Below are 25,311 nucleotides of genomic sequence, written 5' to 3'. Positions count from 1 at the left end.
ATGACCATATTAGAGACACATATTTCCCTCAGATTACAGAGATCCACAAAGAATTCGAAAACAAACCCAATTTTGATAAACTTCCTCATCTACTGGGTGAAAAACCACAGTGTGCCATCACAGCAGCAAGATTTGTGACCTGCTGCCACAAGAAAAGGGCAACCAGTGAAGAACAAACACCATTGTAAATACAACCTATTTATGTTTATTTATTTTCCTTTTTGTACTTTAACTATTTGCACATCATTATAACACTGTAAATATACATAATATGACATTTGAAATGTCTTTATTATTTTGGAACTTCTGAGTGTAATGTTTACTGTTGATATTTATTGTTTATTTCACTTTTGTTTACTATCTACTTCACTTGTTTTGGCAATGTTAACATACGTTTCCCATGCCAATAAAGCCCTTAAATTGAGAGAGAGAGAGACAGAGAGAGAGACAGAGACAGAGAGAGAAGTGGAGGGTGGAGAGCAGCAGCAGGGCACAGCTCCAGGACAGGGCAGGTTTACGCAGCTGGGCAACAGCCAATGACAGGCCCAGATGGGCCAGGACCACGCCCACTCCTTTAATCCGCAACGCACTGCAGGCCGACAGAGATGTCACTCTGAACTGGTGGGTAGGGGGAAAGCAAAAAAGCATCAACGCTACAATATTTTGGTTCTAATTTGTCTGTAGAAAAAAATGGGGGTAAAACATTTTAAGGTCCCACTTCAGCTAGTGTTTTCCTTGTATATTATACCTTAGGAACGAAGAAGCTGGCTAGTCTGGAGACCACGGCATGGCCCAACAGAGTCCATTGCAGAGCCTTCCTAGCCAAGTGACTCCAGAAACTCCACTCAAAGTATGTGGGGTCCTGTCAAAGAGAAATCATTTTACCATGAGCCCAGTCTGAAAACATCATGGCACTTAAAAAAAATATACGCACCTTAGGAATGGGAAAAAAATTACGCAACTATGGAAAAAATTGGAAATACATTTACGCAGCTTGGAAAGTCGTGCAATGTTTGTAGACCCCAACGGCCGTAAATGATACTTACCTTTTTATACCCACATATTAGAAAGCCTTTCTCCAGTTGGAACTGTCTCTCCAATCCTGCTTCATGTTCTAGGAAAAGAGAGCATATTTCTCTCTCACACAATGAGACTGTATAAAGCAATCATTCTATTTTCATTCCGGAGTTTTGCCAGGAGGTTTGAAGAACTCTACTATGAAGTATGACAAGCTCTGTGGGGAAATATACAATATTTATAACACACTATAATAATATAATAATCATCAAGGCTTTTTCAAGAGAGCTGGGTGTAATCATTGTGATGACAACACACCAGCGTCTCCCCTACCATTGTACATTATAGGAGGGGAGGAGTGGGCTGACACCAACACTTTCCCCCTGCCTAAAATAATTTGGCTTTAATGGGTTTCAATTGATAATTTTGGTCAAAGATGCCCTGGATGTTGATTTGGGGCCTTTGCACCCCATCTGGAAAATAACCTAGCTAGGAGAAACACGGCAAAACACAGGGAATCCCTGGGCATAGCCTAATACTACCAGTATTTTCCCTCCTCCTCCCCACCTCCTTCTCTGCAATGCAGCATCAGCTTGTTTAGCATTCTTCCCTCTATCGCTCTCCTTTTCTCCATTTTTCCACTATCGTTCCATGGGGCGAATTGCCTTATCACCTAAACAAAAGGCATTGCTTCCTGCATAGAAATGCAACACAGTGAGATGGGACTGCACCTCTCCCCAGCCCTGCCCATGTAACCCCTTGAATACCAATATCATCGGCCTAGTTCAGAATGTAAAAATTCAGATCAGAATGGATACAATTAATTATTTTCACCTATCAGATTCTGTCCCCCTTCCTGCCTGGGCATTGTGGTATCATTACGATATATTTCAGCAATAAGGCCAGAGGGGGTGTGGTATATGGCCAATATACCACGGCTAAGAGCTGTGGTATTTTGGCCATATACCACAAACCCCTGAGGACCCTTATTGCTATTATAAACTGGTTACCAACATAATTAGAACAGTAAAAGTAAATGTTTTGTCATACCCGTGATATACCACGGCTGTCAGGCTATCAGCATTCAGGGCTTGAACCACCCAGTGTATTATTTGTTTTGAGTCCTATGGTTTCGTTTTAAACATAACAGGGAGGGACAGAAGTATGTAGTTGTAGCGCTATGGTATATACCAATCCAAACCAATCAGATCTTTGAGAGGGAGTCAACCATAACAACAGAAAGGGAGTAAATTGTAATCATCCCCAGCTCACTTTTCTACAAGGCGCATGAACCACAGTGCCACAGCCCCACCTAGTGGCAAAACAACACAGTACCACAGCCCCACTTAGTGGCAAAACAACACATCACAGCTGAGGCATCCACTTAGTAATACAGGGCTACAAAGTCTGGTAAATCAGGTAGGTATCTTGCATACAGCAGACTTAGCAAATTTTGTGTGAAATGACCCAACTGATATACTTTTTTACCAAAGAGACTGTCTTAAGTCAGGTAGAAGGAGTAGAGATGGGAGCCAAGAGGGAGAACCCAGTGTTGAGCTCTGTTTGGCCATCACTACCAAGACTGGAGCGACCCTGGTGAAGAGTAGGTGAGAGACATGTTTTGAAGTTACAGGTTACGTGTAGGCTATTTCTTAAATTTAGTTGATGCATAATTTTTTACAGTCTGCTATGACAACAAAAACAATGGTGTAGACTCATTATATGACCTGGTTATAAGGTTATGGCTATTTAAGTAATTTATATATATATATATATATATATATATATATATATATATATATATATATATATATATATATATATATTTTATATATATATATATATGTCAGTTGTATTTAGGTTTTGTCATATTTTTCAAAAAAGGGGGTAGCATATGTATTTAATTAATTACTTGAGATTAGTAGACACCTAACAGACTGTGCCTTTAAATAGTTTAATAAAACATCCAACTAATTTTGTGCCAGAGGTGGGATGGGGAACAGCGAGTGAGGACCACGTTTGGAGGAAACAGCCTACATATTGTGGCAAAGACTAGACCCCGCTAATGACTGATCGTGTTTCAGAAACAGGGAATAAAAAGCCCACATGTATGTGTTCGCGTGTGCAGTGCATGGAGTTGTATTCGAAATGAACCGATTTTAGAAGTTTAGCCTGCTCGTTTGACACCGTTTGCACTGTAGCAACGCGTCTTATGTGCGAGTGCGACTAAGGCACGAATAGTCCTACAGCTGTTTACTGAGGCCTATTGGTTAAAACAGAGATACACAACTGCTACTCACATGCATTATACAACAAACAAATGCCTCCGGCTACATCTTCCGCCTTGTCTGTACAGTGAACACCGCTACCACAGATAGATTTGACGCTACCTTTGGAAATTGTCGGACCACTCAGGATTCAGGAAATCACTGCCCACATGTTCCTTGGCGCTTGTTCCCAAGGCTTTTGATTGGCTGTTGTAGACTTGGCGACAGTGATTTTGTTCAATTACAATGACCTGAATGAATGAATTCTGTGTCAAAGAAAATGCAGACCCTTTGATGTAATTTTAATATTTTTAATATCAATATGCCAAGATATTTGTTCATGAGAGGATAACGTAAAGCCACAGTCTGTAAAATTAATAGTAATTTCAACGAATAAATTAAATACCACAGGAAATTCCATAGGGTTATTAGCCAATATCAACATTAGGCTACCCTTATAAACATGATTTGATGCTCCTATAATTTCTTTACAAAGTCTACGATCGTATCAATCATACGCAGTTTGTGTGGTGTGTGATAGCGGTGTCCATTGAGTGGGGACAGATAGCCACACACGGTTCGGATTGTAGGCAACTTGGAGGAAATTGGCCTGACTGTAGCGTCATCTTGATTTGAGTTCGTCTGTGAGAGCTGATGCTGATGGGAGGTCCTCTTTCCACTGGGCAAAGTGGATACAGTAAAATGTTTTTGTTTCAACGACACATTTAGCTTATTCTGGGTTTCTGATTGTTGATGTTAGGGTATGCCTTTACACTTTCCCAGGTGGAAACATGTTTCTCATGTAGGCTTACAAAATAAATTGGTTATGGACACAACAGCACTGGTGATTGCTGCCGCGAGCCCAGGTTCATGTCAGGGTACCACAGGTTTCCAATGTCCTGTTCTTAATAGAGTGGGTGTGATCATTCAATAGGATGGCACGGTAGGCTACACCACCCATTGCTCTGGGGTGAAATTTCCCCTATGAAGGCCTACAGATCTTGGATCAGTTTCCCTTCCCTGAATCCAAACCTTAACAATAAGTGGGGAAAATGCTAAACTGGCCCAAGATCAGCATCTAGGGTCAACTGCACCCTACTCCAGACCTCCCATTCGGAGGCGGAGCCCCGATGTCCCTTTACTTGAAGTTGAACACAGTTGAAGGCACTGCATCATTAGGCCAACCTCACAGGTCGAATTTTAAGGTCTTTGGAGTGGGAGTAGATCATCAGCTGGACAAAGCTTTGTTGAAGAATGACGTCGAGGTGCCCCAGATGCACAAAAAATGTGTTTTTTGGTAAGGAATAATTTTTGTAAATGTATAGCCCGCGCCAATGAAAAATAATCTGAATATTAAAGATGATCAGAGAATTTGGATTGCATATTTTTAAGGGTGATGGTAATGATTTACGATAACTAAATGAAAATTAAATAAAAAATTGAAATGGTTATTGTAGGGAGAATTTGTGCAGATATGAATAGAATATAATTGAATCCAAACCCTGTATGTCTTGCAAATGCCTTTGTGAAGAGGAGAAAAATATGTGTTATGTAAACTGTTTGGCATTGGGGGGACCCCGAGAGTGTTGGCGGGCTGCGGAGGCGTGAATGCCAAGTTGTACCGACTGATTACGTTGGATTCGTAGAGTTTTTCATCCAGAACCGTCAGAATAGGCTATACGTGAAGACTTTGTTATCATAAAATAGGACTCTTTTCACACGGTAAAGGTGACGTTTGGTGAAAATTGCGCATACATTCTTTACCAGATGTCTCTGGAATGTTGACTGATTATTGAAAGACATTCAACGAGGATGAGTTAACACTTGACATGTTCCTTTACTTTAAGGTAGCTTTACTTTAACGTAACCTATAGGCAAGGTTACACGGGTTATATCAGTTAAACCACTTGTTGAATCTTGATGATTAGGAAGGAGGCTATAGGCTGCAGCTCTTGGTTGTTTTCACTCTCGTCTCTTTCAGACATTTGTTTCAGGGCAAAATATAGCTATAACGCAAGGTTTTTAACTTGAAGTGAAAAACTGAGCTGAAATAACGTTACACTTTTGTCTATTGATTTATTGTCTGCAAATTGAACCCTTATTTATGCTGGAGCGTGGTGACCCGTTATAGGCAGAGGGAGAGGGGTCGAAATGTCCAATAACATTTCAGGGAGAGGGTAGAGTACAAAGTCTGTGTTGGTTATAGCCTACCCTGTGAAACAACATAAAGGAAACCCTTTGTATAATTTTCCAAAAAGGAGATATACAGTGCATTCGGAAAGTATTCAGACCCCTTGACTTTTTCCACATTTTGTTACATTACAGCCTTATTCTAAAATGGATTAAATAATTTTTTCCCTCTTCAATCTACACACAAGACCCCATAATGACAAAGCGAAAACAGGTTTTTAGAAATCTTTGCAAAAAAAACAAAAAACAGAAATACCTTGTTTACATAAGTATTCAGGCCCTTTGCTATTAGACTCGAAATTGAGCTCAGGTGCATCCTGTTTCCACTGAACATCCTTGAGATGTTTCTACAACTTGATTGGAGTCCACCTGTGGTAAATTCAATTGATTGGACATGATTTGGATAGGCACACACCTGTCTATATAAGGTCCCACAGTTGACAGTGCATGTCAGAGCAAAAACCAAGCCATGAGGTCGAAGGAATTGACCTTAGAGCTCAGAGACAGGGTTGTGTCAAGGCACAGATCTGCAGCATTGAAGATCCCCAAGAACAAAGTGGCCTCCATCATTCTTAAATGGAAGAAGTTTGGAACCACCAAGACTCTTCCTAGAGCTGGCCGCCTGGCCAAACTGAGCAATCGGGGAGAAGGGCCTTGGTCAAGGCGGTGACCAAGAACCCGATGGTCACTCTGACAGAGCTCTAGAGTTCCTCTGTGGAGATGGGAGAACCTTCCAGAAGGACAACCATCTCTGCAGCACTCCACCAATCAGGCCTTTATGGTAGAGTGGCCAGACAGAAGCCACTCCTCAGTAAAAGGCACATGACAGCTCGCTTGGAGTTTGCCAAAAGGCACCTAAAGACTCTCAGACCATGAGAAACAAGATTCTCTGGTCTGATGAAACCAAGATTGAACTCTTTGGCCTGAATGCCAAGCATCACGTCTGGAGGAAACCTGGCACCATCCCTACGGTGAAGCATGGTGGTGGCAGCATCATGCTGTGGGGATGTTTTTCAGCGGCAGGGACTGGGAGATGAACGGAGCAATGTGCAGAGAGATCCTTGATGAAAACCTGCTCCAGAGCGCTCAGGACCTCAGACTGGGGAGAAGGTTCACCTTCCAACAGGACAACGACCCTAAGAATACAGCCAAGACAATGCAGGAGTGGCTTCGAGACAAGTCTCTGAATGTCCTTGAGTGGCACAGCCAGAGCCGGGACTTGAAACCAATCGAACATCTCTGTAGAGACCTGAAAATAGCTGTGCAGCGACGCTCCCCATCTAACCTGACAGAGCTTGAGAGGATCTGCAGAGAAGAATGGGAGAAACTCCACAAATACAGGTGTGCCAAGCTTGTAGCGTCATATACCCAAGAAGACTCGAGGCTGTAATCGCTTCCAAAGGTGCTTCAACAAAGTACTGAGTAAAGGGTCTGAACACTTATGTAATTTTTTTATTTATTTTTTATACATTTGCAAAAGTTTCTAAAAACCTGTTTTTGCTTTGTCATTATGGGGTATTGTGTGTAGATAGATGGGGGGGCTGTAATGTAACAATGTGGAAAAAGTCAAGGGGTCTGAATACTTTCCGAATGCAATGTACACTGTAAAGGGGTTACCGTGATTTTGACAGTAGCTTACAGGCAGCTTGGTGGGAAGTAAAATTCTGTATTTAATATTACAGTACACCTACTGTAATATAAATACGGTATCAAAGCAAGTACTGTGTAAGGTACAATACTGTAATATTGACTGTATTATACTGTAAAAATGTAGACGGTACCATAATCGGAATAAATGTAAGTCGCTCTGGATAAGAGCGTCTGCTAAATTACTAAAATGTAAATGTAAATGAATTAATGAATAAATAAATGGATGAATTAATTAATGAGGGGAGGGGTTTGTATTTCACAGTATTTTAGTGTAATTATAGGGGATTAGTGCAGGCAGGTTGGCTGCTAGGTAAAGTGTTTACAAACATTAAAGCATATTCATGAATATGTTTTATATCTCTTGCACTTCTAGAGGCCTTAACAAAGGCTTCCAAACTGGCAGTGACTACATGGCAAAATGCTCAACCATTTAAGGTTTAAAGGTGCTACAGATACCATTTAGTAAAACAATTGCATTGCAATTTCTGAAAATGTCCATAATATATCTGCAGTAATAGTTGAATGATAGTGTTTCACAGTATTACTAACCTGCCAGTGTTGTGATTGGCTGTGATATTTGCCTATTGTTTTTTTCAAAATGGGAAAGCTGTTTTGACCTTGTGGCTGTGTTATCTAGTGGAAATCGGCTCAAGTGGCCATTGTAGAAATCGCTCTGTCATTTCCTGTTTACTAAAATTCTACACTGTTCGCTCAATTTCAGTTTGTGTGAGAAAACAAGCACTGAATAGTGTAGCGAATTATTGTACCATCTAAATTGCTGGGAAATATATTTTCAATAACAAAAAATATAGTTTTTACAGCTGTTTGAAGCTGGTGGAACAAAACCGAAAGTAAAAGTCTCAAGTGCTAGTCTCCGCCATGTTACGGGGAAATGGGATCCGGGGGAGATGGAGATTGGTTTTGAATGCAGCCTAGCTTCCACACGGGGGAGATTCTAGGTGTAGCATCTTTACTCCTATCTGTCCCCTATACATTTTAAATTGATGAGGCACTATAACCACATTGGAGTTATATTTGTACAGCATTCTCACTCAGGGGTGCAACAAAATATGTTAATTACTGGAAACAATAACTCCATTGTTTATATTTTGTTGTCATTTTCTCTCTCTTTCTGTCCTGCAGCTGAGAAAGTGAGCTCGCTGGGAAAGAACTGGCACCGGTTCTGCCTGAAATGCAAACGCTGTAACAAGACCCTGTCGGCTGGCAACCACGCTGAGGTAAAGGGAACCCTGTGGCCGTAATATCCTATCTACAGAGAGAGAAGGAAGGGAGAGCGAGAGAGAGAGTGTTAGGGAATGGGTGTGCTAACTTACCCCAGAAGGAAGGAAGGAAGGAAGGAAGGAAGGGAGGGAGGGAGAGAGGGAAGGAGAGAGAGAGGGAGAGAGAGAGAGAGAGAGAGAGAGAATGTGCTATCCTACACAAGAGCATGGGAGAGAGAGGGAAGGGGTTGCATGGGGACGGAGGGAGTAGGACAGGCCACTAACCCCCATACAATGTAAAGCTATTTGAGCATAAACTGTATCACAACTAAGGGGTGTTGTCAGTTAAGTGAGTTGCTTTTAGACCCATATATCAACTCAAAGTAAAAGTTGCTGTGGCGCATCTGCAGTAGAAGTCAGATAACAGTGGCTGTGAAATTCAGTGGCCTAGAAATTCCAATCATCTCAAGAATGACACTGATTAGTGGCTATGTCTTTGTGGGTCCCTTTGATTGTAGCTGGTCTGTGAACCAAAGCGTGGCTTTAGAATAATCTGACACTCATCCTTTGTCCACTCCGATCCCTCACCAGGCATCGTGACCCAGATTCTTTCTACTGTGTCTGCGTGGCACCATATTCCCTACACTGTAAAAATAAAATCCTGTTGTTTTTACGATAACTTACAGTGAATATAGGGCACTACATAGGGCACTATATAGGGAATATGGTGACATTTAGAACGCAGCCTGTGTCATACCACCTTTCATTGTCCCGCTCAGAAGACTCAGAAGACTTAGGGAATTTTCTAGCTCACTGAGCTGAATCGTTCTAGTTCAGAATCTAGGACTTGTATATCTGACTGCACCCCCATCTCACAGACATGAACACACACACACACACACACACACACACACACACACACACACACACACACACACACACACACACACACACACACACACACACAAACACAGTGTGTCCTCCCCTAAGCATGGCAGTTAGCCAGCCCAGTAGTGGAATGGAATGTTAGCTCAGGGGACGTCTCTAATTCGAGTGAATGTTTAATGGAACGGTCAAGAGGATTTGTCTCTTGTTTCACCAGGGTGCTTCTTCCTCAAGGCAAATATGACACTGAGGATGATGGATGGAAATAACGAAGGGTTGGGGAATGCAAGTATTACGACTTCAGTAAGGGTCAGGGCCAGTATTCACAAAACATCTTAGAGTAGGAGTGCTGATCTAGGATCAGGTCCCCCTGTCCATGTAATCTTCATTCATTATGATCTAAAAGGCAAAACCGAGGCTATATCAGCACTCCTAATTTGAGACTCTTTGTGAATATGAGCCCAGATGTTTGAAACGAAGTAATTCCATTAGTACCTAGAAAGTGTAGGGTTATGTTATTCCTAGTACAGTATTAACAGTGTAATCATATTGTATGATCCCCCAGGACCCCACACTTCTGCCTAGTCATGCACAGTATATCCTGTAAAATGAAAGAAAGCAGCTATACTGTACAGTCATAGTAACCGTACCTGTTAAAGGATGCCTCATCCACACAGTCAGATAAGCAAATAAGCAAATCCCAGAAATAAACGTATCAGAAGTAGTCCCCTATCATTTACCATACCTGTCTACCTGATTCAAGATGTCCCCTATCATTTACCATACCTGTCTACCTGATTCAAGATGTCCCCTATCATTTACCATACCTGTCTACCTGATTCAAGATGTCCCCTATCATTTACCATACCTGTCTACCTGATTCAAGATGTCCCCTATCATTTACCATACCTGTCTACCTGATTCAAGATGTCCCCTATCATTTACCATACCTGTGTTTGATACCATTCCATTTATTCCAGAACAGATGGATACATACTGAGATCATGTGACAGATCATGTGACACATAGATTGCACACAGCTGGACTTTATTTAACTAATTATGTGACTTCTGAAGGTAATTGGTTGCACCAGATCTTATTTAGGGGCTTCATAGCGAAGGGGGTGAATACAAATGCATGCACCACTTTTCCGTTATTTATTTTAAAGAATTTTTTGAAATAAGTTATTTTTTAAATTTCACTTAACCAATTTTGACTATTTTGTGTATGTCCATTACATGAAATCCAAATAAAAATCAATTTAAACTACAGGTTGTAATGTAACAAAATAGGAAAAACACCAAGGGGGGTTAATACTTTTGCAAGACACTGTATACACGAAGTGATGATTTAACTTTGAAGTTAACAGTGTGTATATGCGACACATGCAGTGATTCACTATCAAAATCATGTGCGTATTTTGGAATACTATAGCTTTTTTTTTTGCTTTCTAAATGTTACCCTATGGTCAGTTTTTGCTGTATTAATGGTGCAAGCATGACGCTAATGAATCTACGCTCGGGAAACTATGGTACAGTGAGGCCTTATCATTACAAAAATGATTATGAAAAATAAATGTACAAAATATTTGTTTTGTTTTTTGTCGCATGGTGCTCACAAATTAAAACACCAGGTCGCACAGTTTAGAGCCCTGTGTCCACATCAATGCAATTGACCCGCAAACAATTCCACTGTAAATGCCATTTATGAATATGTACCTACACGGTGTTACCACTGTTTCTGACAATGTATTAACCTTATATGTTATACTGGGATGATCTAAAGCTTTTTACGCAGTGAACAACTTTGGCACCAAAGAGTATTTAATTAGAGAGTGACTTCAGTGTTTTTGGAGAATATAATAATATGCCATTTAGCAGACGCTTTTATCCAAAGTGACTTACAGACATGTGTGCATACATTTTTTTGTGTATGGGTGGTCCCGGGGATCAAACCCACTACCTTGGCGTTACAAGTGCCGTGCTCTACCAGCTGAGCTACAGAGAATCTTCTTTGGAGCTTGGGTTTTTCTTACTTTGTTGTTCTTGAAGCGTAAGGGAGTTTATAGAGTAATTAAATACTATTCTGCTTGAGGACACACACACACATATATCACACACACACAAGAGCCTGCTGAGGTCACAGCATCCTAAATCTCTCCTATCCTCCTATCAGACGGGTGTTAGTTGTCTAAATATTGTTTTATGGGCCAGTTCATGCCCCGAAATGCGAGGGAGCTAGCTAGAGCATATGGAAGCAGTTTGCTCAAATGAAAGTCTGAATTGGGGAGGTGTTTGACAGGAATTTGGGTTGGAAGGATCTCTCTGCTCTGCTCGGCCCAATCCATTTTAGGACTGACAGAGAGAGCTCCTCCATAATTAACTTGAAGGGGTCAGGAGGAGAAGGCATTTGTATACATTTGAAAGACAAAGGCTGCCCTATGGCCCAGGTCAAAAGCAGTGCGCTATTTATTTATTTTATTTTTATTTAACTAGGCAAGTCAGTTAAATAAAGTTCTTATTTACAATGACAGCCTACACCGGCCAAACCCGGACGACGCTGGGCCAATTGTGCGCCACCCAACAGGACTCCCAATCACGGCCGGTTGTGATACAGCCTGGAATTGAACCAGGGGGTCTGTAGTGACGCCTTAAGCACTGAGATGCAGTGCCTTAGACCGCTGCGCCACTCGGGAGCCTATAAATGTAATAGGGTGCGATTTGTGATGATGCCAGTGACCGGTCAGCGGTCACATTCCTGAAATATAACCGCTGTCTGATTGGTTTAAACCCAATGCTTTATACTGACGCTGACTGACTGTAAAGTTCAATTTCAGTGAATTCTGAACTATTTCAGTAGTTTCAGCTTCAGTAAACAGTTTATTTTTGTTTTTATTAATTAATCATATTCAGCTATTACTTATGATAATATATTATGTGTTAATATTAGACATTCTCTGTCTTTCAGCATGATGGACTGCCCTACTGTCACAAACCATGCTACGGAACTCTCTTTGGACCCAAAGGTAAGAGATTACTGTTAAAAAAGCCTCATCACAAATACAGTACCAGTCAAAAGTTTGGACACACCTACTCATTCAAGCGTTTTTCTTTATTTTTACTATTTTCTACATTGTAGAATAATAGTGACGACATCAAAACTATGAAATAACACATCTGGAATCATGTAGTAACCAAAAAAGTGTTAAACAAATCAAAATATATTTTAGATTCTTCAAAGTAGCCACCCTTTGCCTTGATGACAGCTTTGCACACTCTTGGCATTCTTTCAACCAGCTTCACCTGGAATGCTTTTCCAACAGTCTTGAAGGAGTTCCCACATATGCTGAGCACTTGTTGGCTGCTTTTCCTTCATTCTGCGGTCCAACTCATCCCAAACCATCTCAATTGGGTTGAGGTCAGGTGATTGTGGAGGCCAGGTCATCTGATGCAGCACTCCATCACTCTCCTTCTTGGTCAAATATCCCTTACACAGCCTGGAGGTATGTTTTGGGTCATTGAAAAACAAATGATAGTCCCACTAAGCGCAAACCAGATGGGATGGCGTATCGCTGCAGAATGCTGTGGTAGCCATGCTGGTTAAGTGTTCCTTGAATTCTAAATAAATCACTGACAGTGTCACCAGCAAAGCACCATCACACCTCCTCCATGCTTCACGGTGGGAACCACACATGCAGAGATCATCCGTTCACCTACCCTGCATCTCACAAAGACACGGCGGTTGGAACCAAAGACCTCATCAGACCAAAGGACAGATTTCCACCAGTGTAATGTCCATTGCTCGTGTTTCTTGACCCAAGCAAGTCTCTTCTTTTTATTGGTGTCTTTTAGTAGTGGTTTCTTTGCAGCAATTCGACCATGAAGGCCTGATTCACGCAGTCTCCTTTGAACAGTTGATGTTGAGATGTGTCTGTTACTTGAACTCTGTGAAGCATTTATTTGGGCTGCAATCTGATGTGCAGTTAACTCTAATGAACTTATCCTCTACAGCAGAGGTAACTTGGGGTCTTCCTTTCCTGTGGCGGTCCTCATGAGAGCCAGTTTCATCATAGCGCTTTATGGTTTTTTCTTTCCGGATTGACTGACCTTCATGTCTTAAAGTAATGATGGACTGTCGTTTGTCTTTGCTTATTTGAGCTGTTCTTGCCATAATATGGACTTGGTCTTTTACCAAATAGGGCTATATTCTGAATGCCAACCCTACCTTGTCACAACACAACTGATTGGCTCAAACGCATTAAGAAGGAAAGAAATTCCACAAATTAACTTTTAACAAGGCACACCTGTTAATTTAAATGCATTCCAGGTGATTACCTCATGAAGCTGGTTGAGAGAATGCCAAAAGTGTGCAAAGCTGTTATCAAGGCAAAGGGTGGCTACTTTGTAGAATCTTGTTTAACACTTTTTTGGTTACTACATGATTCCATATGTGTTAATTCATAGTTTTGATGTCTTCACTATTATTCTACAATGTAGTAAATAGTCAAAATAAAGAAAAACCCTGGAATAAGTAGGTGTGTCCAAACTTTTGACTGGTACTGTATATGATGAGGAAGAATGGCTATAGTGTGCCATATAGGATGCGGTAAACTTTATTGTCCCAGAAGGGGAAATTGTCTTGGATACTCAGTGCTGCTGATAAAAAATGTTTTACACTATACCCAGTACACACTACTCACGCACACACTACATACAGTAGCACAAATGCACTTCTTTCCCAACTCACACAAACAGCCATAAAAGTAGTTGATTGAATAAGTAAACAATGTTAAAAACATTATACCATTTCATCACACAGATACTATACGGTCATACAAGGCATTTCCCATGCAGCAAAGTGCATGACCTCCTCAGGGGCCCAGATGGATATTTATAGATCCATAATGACCTCCTGCCCTGGTGTAATGCTGCCTGGCCAGAGCCTATTCAATCGCTACTCCTAACCAGGTGGACCTCATTTCTTAAAGTTGCTTAAATTTCAAAGTTGATTAAGAAGTTGGCCTTGTTTCAAAGTTAATGAAATCTTTGACAAAAATTTGGACCACCCCAAAATCCTATGATTTGTGTGTGCCATTAAAAAAGTTGATTCATAATTTTGGTGTACACATCACACCGCACCACATTACATCACGTAGGTCTACGCAATGGAAGAAATACATACAACTTTGGGTTTATGAATGCATGAATGAACTCTGATGTAATCTTAGGTGCTTCCCTTTTAAAAGTAAAAAGAACCACAAAAGGGGATTTTATAAGCTCATTATAACATTTTTGTCTGACTACAGCGGGGGTGTACTTAGAAATATAGGTATTATTCTGGGTAATTATGACATGGCGCGCATCTCTATTGGCACCCTATTCCCTGTATAGTGCACTACTTTTGCCCAAAGCCCTATGGGCCCTGGTCAAATGTAGTGCACTATAAAGGGAATAGGGTGCAGTTCGGACAGGAGACAGACATGATTTCACTACTAAGACTTTAATTGGATTATTCCCCAATGTGATGCTTTAATCGTTTAGTAGTGTATGAACCCAGGAGCTTATTGAAGAACTGAAAGAAAGATAGATATCCACACACTGTTGAAAGCTACCACAGTTTATTGAGTGCAATGTTTCGAAACCAAAGGTCTTAGTCACTCTATTGAAAAAATGACTACAGAGGCAACCACCAACCTAATATTACAATGCCTGCATATCACATGATTGTTGTGGGGTTGCCACAGAACCTGGAGGAGAAAGTTAGGCGGCAACATCTAATTTCCTAGATGGGACCTTGGTTCTATCAGTTAGGGGGCCAATACATAGGGGAGGGTAATTAGACTGGGGAAGCTAAATGTAAAGTGGGTTACATATCTTACAAACTTCCACTCATATCTAAGAAAATGATTTTGAGTAGCTTCATAGATTATCCATAAAGAATGAGATCATCCTACATTACAGTTGAGTTGACCCAATCCATACATACAGAAACAAGGAATTTGTCTGGAATGTGTGTGCCTCTGGTGGTTTGGGTAGGATGGGGTCGTGGTTTGGTTCTGGATGTTTAAATAAAGGAACCTCAAACCCAACTGAAAAACAACAGGCATTTCCCCTTGGCCTCTTCCTCCTCTGTTTTCTGTTTATCATCCAAGATGGAAGTTATGTAGTAGGACCTCTACTGGGGCTTAAAAAGTTTCATTTTTTAAAATAAAACACTGGCAACCAAATTCCTCTCCTCTCCTCTCCTCTCCTCTCCTCTCCTCTCCTCTCCTCTCCTCTCCTCTCCTCTCCTCTCCTCTCCTCTCCTCTCCTCTCCTCTCCTCTCCTCTCCTCTCCTCTCCTCTCCTCTCCTCTCCTCTCCTCTCCTCTCCTCTCCTCCAGGTGTGAACATCGGAGGGGCAGGCTCCTACATCTACGACACTCCTCAACCCACCTTCGACTGCCCCTCAGAGGGATCCCCCACCACACCATGGACCACCATGCAGGTCACCTGGAACCAGCCCAAAGGCAAGGGACGGTAGCCTGATCCCAGATCTGTTTGTCATGCTAAACAATGACCATAGCAGTTGAGCAAGACAGCACAAATCGATTTGGGACCAGGCTAAAGCGACGGAGGGGGAGTAGTGGTATTATTAATTAAGGGAGCTTAGAGTAGCATATTGTCTTGATGAAAAACAAATACCCTCCTTAGCTCTCACAACCTCACACACACGCGCACACACACATACACACACATTCATACAAACACACACACACACACAGGAACCAGTCCTTTTAATCAGGGCTGCTCAAATAAACTGGCCTTGCCAAGTACTCCAAGTGCTTCTACATCTGCATTGCTTGCAGTTTGGGGTTTTAGGCTGGGTTTCTGTATAGCACTTTGTGACATCTGCTGATGTAAAAAGGGCTTTATAAATAAAATGTGATTGATTGATTGAAGTTTGACCATTAAGGGTTAAATATAGCAACATAAATGGAGTAGAGAGAGGGTTACTCACCACCAAACAGTTGTAATGACTGTCTTGTTTCACACACAAACACACACTTGCACGCACACACACACACACACACACCTGCAAACACACACACACTTGTAATGACCCTCTCTCTCTTCGTCACTTGGGGAGGAATGAGGAATTTTCATTGGCCAGCATTGATTGGCTCACTTCCTGAAATATTTTCCCTTAATGAGGCTTTTCCGAGAGACGGGCCAATTTTGTTAGTGACACTGCACATGTGACAAGGGACGCAATGTTCCATGTAACATTGACACATTACTTTGAGTTATATAAAAGGCTGACTTGTATTTAAGGTACATTTATAAAATATAAACCCTCTAAATCATGACCATTGATGAACTTTGAAGTGATTTGCAGCACAAGAGATGTCTAACTCTATGCCTTTAAACAACCATCTCTGATTACAAGATTGACCAACAAATCTTTTTAAAAGATATTCTCCACCTTTTGTTGGGTTTAGCATTTCCTTTGGAGATTCACATTATTTTGAAAGAAGGGGTGGGGGAGTTGCCGATTGATCGATGTCATGATTATAATGATTTATAATCTGTTGAAGCTTTGCCTTTTGATAAAAAACATACACTACCAGTCAAAGGTTTGGACACACCTACTCATTCAAGGGTTTTTCTTTATTTTTACTATTTTCTACATTGTAGAATAATAGTGAAGACATCAAAACTATGAAATAACACATATGGAATCATGTAGTAACCAAAAAAAGTGTTAAACAAATAGCCAGCCTTTGCTTTGATGACAGCTTTGCTTCATGAGGTGGTCACCTGGAATGCATTTCCGTTAACAGATATGCCTTATTAAAAGTTCATTTGTGGAATTTCTTTCCGTCTTAATGCATTTGAGCCAATCAGTTGTGTTGTGACAAGATAGGGGGGTATTGGAAATTTAATCAAAGCCTATTAGATGATAATTTATTTATAATTAGAACAAAGGAATTTATAACTGACTTTTTCCAACATAACATAGGTACAGCGAATACCCTTATTGTATGGGACACCTTTAAATGTGCCTTTAGAGGCCATGCAATTCAGTACTCATCTCGAAAACAAAAGCAATTTAGGTCAAAAGAGTTTATACTAAGAAAGGAAATAGAAAGTCTAACAGAACAGATAGATGGCAATAAAAACTGTAACATAGAGGCTCAGAATAAATTAGAGGAAAAACAAAAAGAAATGGAAAAACTTATTCAAGAAAGATCAAATGTAATATATTATAAAAATAAAGCAAACTGGATGGAATATGGGGAAAAATGCACAAAATTCTTTTTTAATCTTCAACATAGGAATGCTACCAAAAAGAACTTAATGAAACTGGTTACAATTGACGGAGTCACCCATAATTCACCTAATGATATTTTGAAGGAAGAAACAAAGTATTTTAAGCATATGTTTTCTTTTCAGTCGCCTCCATCTCCTCTAACTGAAGCTAATTGTAGAGATTTTTTTCTATTGATAATGTCAAATTAACAGCCACACAGAAAGACTCATGTGAAGGTGAAATTACAGAGGAGGAACTTCTGGATGCAATTAAAGACTTTAAGTCCGGGAAAACTCCAGGGTTGGATGGCATACCAATCGAGGTATACCAAACCTTTTTTGATATACTAAGAGGACCGTTATTAGCATGTTTTAACCACTCCTATGTAAATGGTAGATTATCTGACACTCAAGAAGAAGGTCTGATCTCATTATTACTGAAACAGGATACAAGTGGAAAATATAAAGATCCAGTCAATTTACAAAATTGGAGGCCACTTACACTTCAGTGTTGTGATGCAAAAATCCTAGCAAAATGTATAGCGCATAGAATTAAAAAGGTATTGTCGGATATTATTCATTCTAATCAGACAGGTTTTTTACATGGAAGATACATTGGAGATAATATAAGGCAAGTATTGGAAACAATAGAACACTATGGAAAATATGGGAAACCAGGCCTGCTATTCATAGCAGACTTCGAAAAGGCATTTGATAAAGTTCGACTGGAATTTATATATAAATGCCTGGAGCATTTCAATTTTGGAGAATCTCTTATAAAATGGGTCAAAATCATATATAGTAACCCTAGGTGTAAAAAGTAAATAATGGCTATTTCTCAGAAAGTTTTAAACTGTCAAGAGGAGTGAAACAAGGTTGTCCACTATCGGCATATCTATTTATTGTGGCCATTGAGATGTTAGCTATTAAAATCAGATCCAATAATAATATCAGAGGATTAGAAATACAGGGCTTAAAAACAAAGGTGTCATTGTATGCAGATGATTCATGTTTTCTTTTAGATCCACAACTAGAATCCCTCCACAGCCTCATAGAGGATCTAGATACATTTTCTAACCTCTCTGGATTAAAACCAAATTATGACAAATGTACTATATTACGTATTGGATCACTAAAAAATACAATTTTTACATTACCATGTAGTTTACCAATAAAATGGTCTGATGGTGATGTAGATATACTCGAATACATATCCCAAAGGAAATAAATGATCTCACTTCAATAAATTTTAATAGAAAGTTAGCAAAAATAGATAAGATCTTACTACCATGGAAAGGAAAATACCTGTCAATTTGTGGAAAAATCACCCTGATTAACTCTTTAGTATTATCCCAGTTTACCTATTTGCTTATGGTCTTGCCTACGCCTAGCAAACAGTTTTTTAAATTATATGAGAAAAAAATATTCAATTTTATTTGGAACGGCAAGCCAGACAAAATTAAAAGAGCATATTTATATAATGAATATGAATTCGGAGGACAGAAATTATTAAATATTAAAGCATTAGACCTATCACTAAAATCTTCAGTCATCCAAAAGTTATACTTAAATCCGAACTGGTTCTCAAGCAAATTAGTAAGATTGTCTCACCCACTGTTCAAGAAAGGCCTTTTTCCCTTTATTCAGATTACAACCTCTCACTTTCAGTTATTTGAAAAGGAAATAATCTCCCAAATGTCACTATTTCTAAAACAAGGCATAGAAAGTTGGTTTCAATTTCAATTTAATCCTCCAGAAACGACAGAACAAATAATGCAACAAATATTGTGGTTAAATTCAAATATATTAATTGACAAAAAACCTTTATTTTTTGACAGAATGTTTAAAAAAGGTATAATCTTCGTAAATGATATCATCGGTAGGACTGGTGGAGTTATGTCGCACATGCAGCTAACAAAAACATATGGAAATGTCTGCTCTACCCAAAATTACAACCAAATAATTGCAGCCTTACCGCAAAAGTGGAAGAGGAAAGTTGAAGGGGGAGAAAGTAAGGAACTTGTCTGTCGGCCTTGCATTAAAGAACATAATTGGTTAAGGAAAACTGTGATAAATAAAAAAGTATATCAGTTTCACTTAAGGACCAAAGGATTGACAGCCGTCCCATATAGATTGCAAAATAGTTGGGAAGAGATCTTTGACGTACCGATCCCATGGCATAGTGTTTATGAACTGACACGCAAAACGACACCGGATTCAAAAATTAGAATCTTTCAATTTAAATTATTATATAAAATTCTTGCTACCAATAGAATGTTATTTATATGGGGGATACAATCTTCCCAGCTCTGCAGATTTTGCTGTGAAGAGATAGAATCATTAGATCATTTGTTTTGGTTCTGTCCATTTGTAGCTTGTTTTTTGGACACGGGTCCAGGAATGGCTAAAGGATTGCAATATTTACCTGGAACTAACCTTGCAGATAGCATTACTGGGTGATCTGAAAAGTCATAGTCAATCAATCAATAATATAATAATACTTTTAGCAAAAATGTTTATTTTTAATTCACAATCTGTAGAAGCAATGAGAATAGAAAGGTTCAGAACTTTTGTAAAACATCACAGTACGGTTGAAATATATATGGCAAATAGAAATCCTATATGGATGGTGTTAAGAGATAGATGGGAGGTATTGAATAGAGTTGAAGGATGGGACTAATAACAAATAACAACAAATAATAACAAAGATAGCTAATAATGTAAGCATACTGTGTCCATAATAAGTATATAGGTTGTATGTTGGGAGCTTTTGGGAAAGAGCACAGTTGGAAAGATATGGCATTTAGAAGCAAACCGGATGGACATCATGAAAATGATCGGAGAGGTTGAGAGTAGAAGAAGTTCAGGAGCAAAAAAATAAATAAATATATATATATATATATATATATATATATATAGATATAGAATTATTGTAAAATTAACTCTGTCCATAAGGTGTAGATAGTAAGTATAGACCGGAAGTAGAGGCCTGGGCGTTGTTGTTCACTAATTTACTCCAAGTAGGGAAAGGATGGTGGGGTTGAAAAGTAATAAAGGGGAATATATATATAAAAATAAACATGGGGGATTGGAAGTGATGCAGACAATTACATTGATAGAAGATGCAATCTATCTGCAATATTAAGCTGATCCATCCCCCCTAACAAAAAAAAAAAAAAAAAAAAAAAGATAGGGGGGTATACAGAAGATAGCCCTATTTGGTAGAAGACCAAGTCCATATTATGGCAAGAACAGCTCAAATAAGCAAAGAGAAACGACAGTCCATCATTACTTTAAGACATGAAGGTCAGTCAATACGGAAAATGTCAAGAACTTTGATGAAACTAGCCACCAGAGTTACCTCTGCTGCAGAGGATAAGTTCATTAGAGTTACCTGCCTCAGAAATTGCACCCCAAATAAATGCTTCACAGAGTTCAAGTTACAGACACATCTCAACATCAACTGTTCAGAGGGGACTGTGTGAATTAGGCCTTCATGGTCGAATTGCTGCAAAGAAACCACTACTAATGGACACCAATAAGAAGAAGAGACCTGCTTGGGCCAAGAAACATGAGCAATGGACATTAGACCAGTGGAAATGTGTCCTTTGGTCTGGAGTCCAAATTTGAGATTTTTGGTTCCAACCGCCATGTCTTTGTGAGACGCGGTGTGGGTGAACGGATGATCTCTGCATGTGTAGTTCCCACCGTAAAGCATGGAGGAGGTGTTATGGTGTGGGGGTGCTTTGCTGGTGACACTGTCTGTGATTTATTTAGAATTCAAGGCGCACTATCACAGCATTCTGCAGCGATACGCCATCCCATCTGGTTTGGGCTTAGTGGGACTATCATTTGTTTTTCAACAGGACAATGACCTAACACACTTCCACACTGTGTAAGGGCTATTTTACCAAGAAGGAGAGTGATGGAGTGCTGCATCAGATGACCTGGCCTCCACAAACCCCTGACCTCAACCCAATTGAGATGGTTTGGGATGAGTCGGACGGCAGAGTGAAGGAAAAGCAGCCAACAAGTGCTCAGCATATGTGGGAACTCCTTCAAGACTGTTGGAAAAGCATTCCAGGTGAAGCTGGTTGAGAGAATGCCAAGAGTGTGCAAAGCTGTCATCAAGGCAAACGGTGGCTATTTAAAGAATCTTAAATATAAAATATTTTGATTTGTTTAACACTTTTTTTGGTTACAACATGATTCCATATGTGTTATTTAATAGTTTTGATGTCTTCACTATTATTCTACAATGTAAAAAATTAAGAAAAACCCTTGAATGTGTAGGTGTTCTAAAACTTTTGACTGGTACTGTACATCCAACCTTTTTGCTATGTATCACATGACGTTACTATTCAAACTGCAAACTGTGGGTTTATGTGTGGTTAACGTGAATAGATAAATTGTGTATATTGAATAAATCTGTAAAGTAGCAGATTACATTTATTTTACAGTAGCAGCTGGACTTGGTCACTAGTATGTTGAGTTTGTGTCTGTTGCAGTGGTTTGTCCTTATATTTGCTGTCTGGTTGGAGGAATACAATCTGCAAGTTTCTGTGGGGTTAACATATGAGTTTATGTGGGGTGAATTTATGAATAACCTCCAGTCACTGTTGTTTTCCCAGTTCTTCCCCCTCAGACCAGGACATTTGCTGGAGAGACCTCACTCTGTCCTGGCTGCGGAAAAGTGGTCTATTTTGGTATGCATTTTTTTAAATAGTTATTATTTTCAACATTTGCTTTCTTATGTTTATTTTCTATGTTGTCTACTACAATGGACTTGTACTGATAGGTCGTTCTCTTAGCAGACCTTTATATTTTCAAAGCGACATACAGTACAGTGAGTGCATACATTTTTGGTATGTGATTCCCTGTGGGAATTGAACCCACGACCTTAGTGTTGCAATCGCCATGTTTTTACCAACTGAGTTCACAGAACCATGTGCACTGGTTATTAATTATCCTGACATGCCAGCTGAATGAGGTGGTCGTAGCGACGTGTTTATCTGTGTGTCTCTGCAGCAGAGAAGGTGATGTCCCTGGGTAGGAACTGGCACAGACCCTGCCTGCGCTGTGAGAGGTGTAAGAAGACACTGACCTCTGGTGGACATGCTGAGGTATTACATCCACATTATTACTGTAGATCAGTGGTTCCCAAACTGTTGGGTGAGCCCATGTCAGCTAACGTTCTTTTAGCTAGGTTTTCTTTGCCCATTGATTTTGTTGTAATTTTTGAGTCACTCAGATATCACATAAACACACATAAGACATGGCAAAATGTGTAGAATTGCAAGAAATTAGCTTTAAAACGCAGGTTGACGTTTATTGTCATGAATTTTGCCCTGGAGCCAGACCTGAGTGATTTCTGCTAGATGGGCCAGCTGCAAAGTCAAAATTGGCTTAATTTAAGGTTAGGGTTAGGCATTAGGGTTAGCAGTGTGGATAAGTTTAGGGTTAAAGGAATACTTCTAGATTTTGGCAATGAGGCCCTTTATCTACTTCCCCAGAGTCAGATGAACTTGTGGATATCATTTTTATGTCTCTGTGTCCAGTTTGAAGGAAGTAAGAGGTAGTTTTGTGAGCCAACGCTAACTAGCGTAGCGCAATGACTGGAAGTCTATGGGTATCTACATATACCCATAGACTTCCAGTCATTGCGCTAACGCTAGTTAGCAATTGCGCTAGCGCTAGTTAGCAACTTCCTTCAAACCGCACGCAGAGACATAAAAATGGTATTCACAAGTTCATCTGACTCTGGGGAAGTAGTTAAAGGGCCTCATTGCCAAAATCTCGAAGTATCCCTTTAAGGTTAGGATTAGGATTAAAATCAGATGTTATGACTTTGTGGCTGTGCCAGCTAGTGACCACTGCAGAGCTGTGGGAAGGGCGGCCTGAGTGAAAAAGTTTGGGAACCTGTAGATGATAGAAGCCAGGGGTGCTTTTAAGACCCGCATCAGTATTTTTGTAATGAAATGTGCAAGTAAGGTGATTTGATTAATTTTATTATTAACGTCTCTTGCATCTTCAGGATGCAAAGCCAACATGGATTTATAACACAATCTGAAGATGCATTGATGTTGGTAAATTAAATCAGACTGAATCAAACCAATATACGTGTATTCATCCCCTCAGGGAGGGGCAATTAAGAAGAGCTAAATGCCCCTTCATGTATGTCTTATTCTGACAACTGTAGTCTAGGGTCATGATAAAGCCTCATGATAAAGAATGGGTTTTAGAATAATAATACCTCAATCAGATTAAAAACTAAAACATGACATTGCTGATGTTTCCCTTGCTGCAGCATGAAGGGATACCTTACTGCCACGTCCCTTGCTACGGCATCCTATATGGACCAAAAGGAGTGAACATCGGCAACGTGGGCTGTTACATCTACGAGAAAGAAGGCATGGCGCAAACTGAAATACCCAGCCAGCCAGTCCTAGCCACACACTGAAAGTGAGATGAATAGCCAATAGAAAACTCTGGTTAATAGTCCTCGTTTGGGGTTTCGGTTTGATTTGGGGTCATATCAGTGACTGAAATTACTGAATTGAGTGACTGAAGTGATTCATTGACTGAATTGACAGGTATTGCGATGGAACCGACCACGCGCTCGCAGATCAACATGAGGTCATGTTTCTTTATTTGTTTTCATGGTCACAGAAATTATATCACACGGACTGGATATTTACAAAAAACGGACTGCATTTTATTCTAATGTATTAACGTAGTAATGATTAAGAATATTGAAATCACTTTTACAACCTACTTAGCACACTGATTCATAAAATATGTATTTAACAATAGGCTCATATTCAATATTAAGGATTGATTGCATACATTTGCCAATGGTAATGGTGAGGAATAATGCATAAAGAGTTATGATACATTATCAAAGATAATATCTTGTTCCTCGTTTATATGAAACAGAAAGGGAGTCTTTTCTAAATAAGATAATGTAATATTGGAATTAAGTGTAAATTATAATTTGTATATGACGAATACAATTCTAATTATTCTTCACACTTCAGGCTTTCTCTTTCTCTTGTATCTTTTGTTCTCATGTATCTCGTTTCTCTTGTTTTATAAGATCAGTGCTAGGTTTTAATGTTGTTTTTGATGTGTAGCAAACACACTGAGTGTACAAAACATTAAAGAACACCTTCCTAATATTAAGTTGCACCCCTCCCTTTTACCCTCAGAACATGGGCATGGACTCTACAAGGTGTAAAAAGCATTCCACAGGGATGCTGGCCCATGTTGACTCCAATGCTTCCCACAGTTATGTAAAGTTGTCTGGATTTTCTGGATGTCCTTTGCGTGGTGGACCATTCTTGATACACACGGGAAACTGTTGAGCGTAAAAAAACCCAGCAGCGTTTTGCAGTTTTTGACACCACAAACCGGTGTGCCTGGCACCTACTGCCATACCCCGTTGAAAGGCACTTAAATATTTTGTCTTGCCTATTCACCCTCTGAATGGCACACATACACAGTCCATGTCTCAATTGTCTCAAGGCATCTACACTTTCTTAATCTACATTGATTGAAGTGGATTTAACAGGTGACATCAATAAGGGATCATAGCTTTCATCTGGATTCACCTGGTCAGTCAATGTCATGGAAAGAGCAGGTGTTCATAATGTTTTCTACATTCAGTGTACAATGAGGTTACTTGAAAAGCTGTTCTCTTAAATTGTTGGTGCACATTTGGGCATATCAAAAATACATACAGAAAGAATCTTAGTATCCATTTTCCACCTCAACGTTGTCCTTTGATTTGAGAG

General features: G+C 39.7%; 1 protein-coding gene and 1 long non-coding RNA gene across 3 annotated transcripts; one reads left to right on the top strand and one right to left on the bottom strand.

Moving 5' to 3' along the window:
- Window positions 1-408: 408 nt before the first annotated feature.
- Window positions 409-3,416, bottom strand: LOC121553701. Its single transcript, XR_005997563.2, has 4 exons — window positions 3,318-3,416; window positions 1,047-1,114; window positions 749-862; window positions 409-618 (listed from the first exon to the last, which is right to left on the bottom strand). It is a non-coding gene; the product is annotated as an uncharacterized LOC121553701 (long non-coding RNA).
- Window positions 3,417-4,443: 1,027 nt separating this feature from the next.
- On the top strand, window positions 4,444-24,696 carry LOC121553512 (cysteine-rich protein 3). Of its 2 annotated transcripts, none has more exons than XM_041866661.1 (7): window positions 4,444-4,581; window positions 8,268-8,362; window positions 12,197-12,254; window positions 15,610-15,735; window positions 22,150-22,224; window positions 22,547-22,641; window positions 23,826-24,696. In XM_041866661.1, the coding sequence occupies exons 1-7, from the start codon at window positions 4,539-4,541 to the stop codon at window positions 23,976-23,978; spliced, it is 645 nt and encodes a 214-aa protein (XP_041722595.1). In that variant the 5' UTR covers window positions 4,444-4,538; the 3' UTR covers window positions 23,979-24,696. The 2 variants fall into 2 exon arrangements, with proteins under 2 accessions (XP_041722595.1, XP_041722596.1); XM_041866662.1 differs by lacking the exon at window positions 4,444-4,581 and adding an exon at window positions 8,005-8,083.
- The last annotated feature ends 615 nt before the right edge of the window (window positions 24,697-25,311 follow it).

This window comes from Coregonus clupeaformis, chromosome 37, assembly GCF_020615455.1.
Source record: "Coregonus clupeaformis isolate EN_2021a chromosome 37, ASM2061545v1, whole genome shotgun sequence".
Classification (NCBI taxonomy): Eukaryota; Metazoa; Chordata; class Actinopteri; order Salmoniformes; family Salmonidae; genus Coregonus; species Coregonus clupeaformis.
The sequence above is the reverse complement of the archived record's forward strand: the minus strand, read 5'-3'. Positions and strand labels throughout refer to the sequence as shown.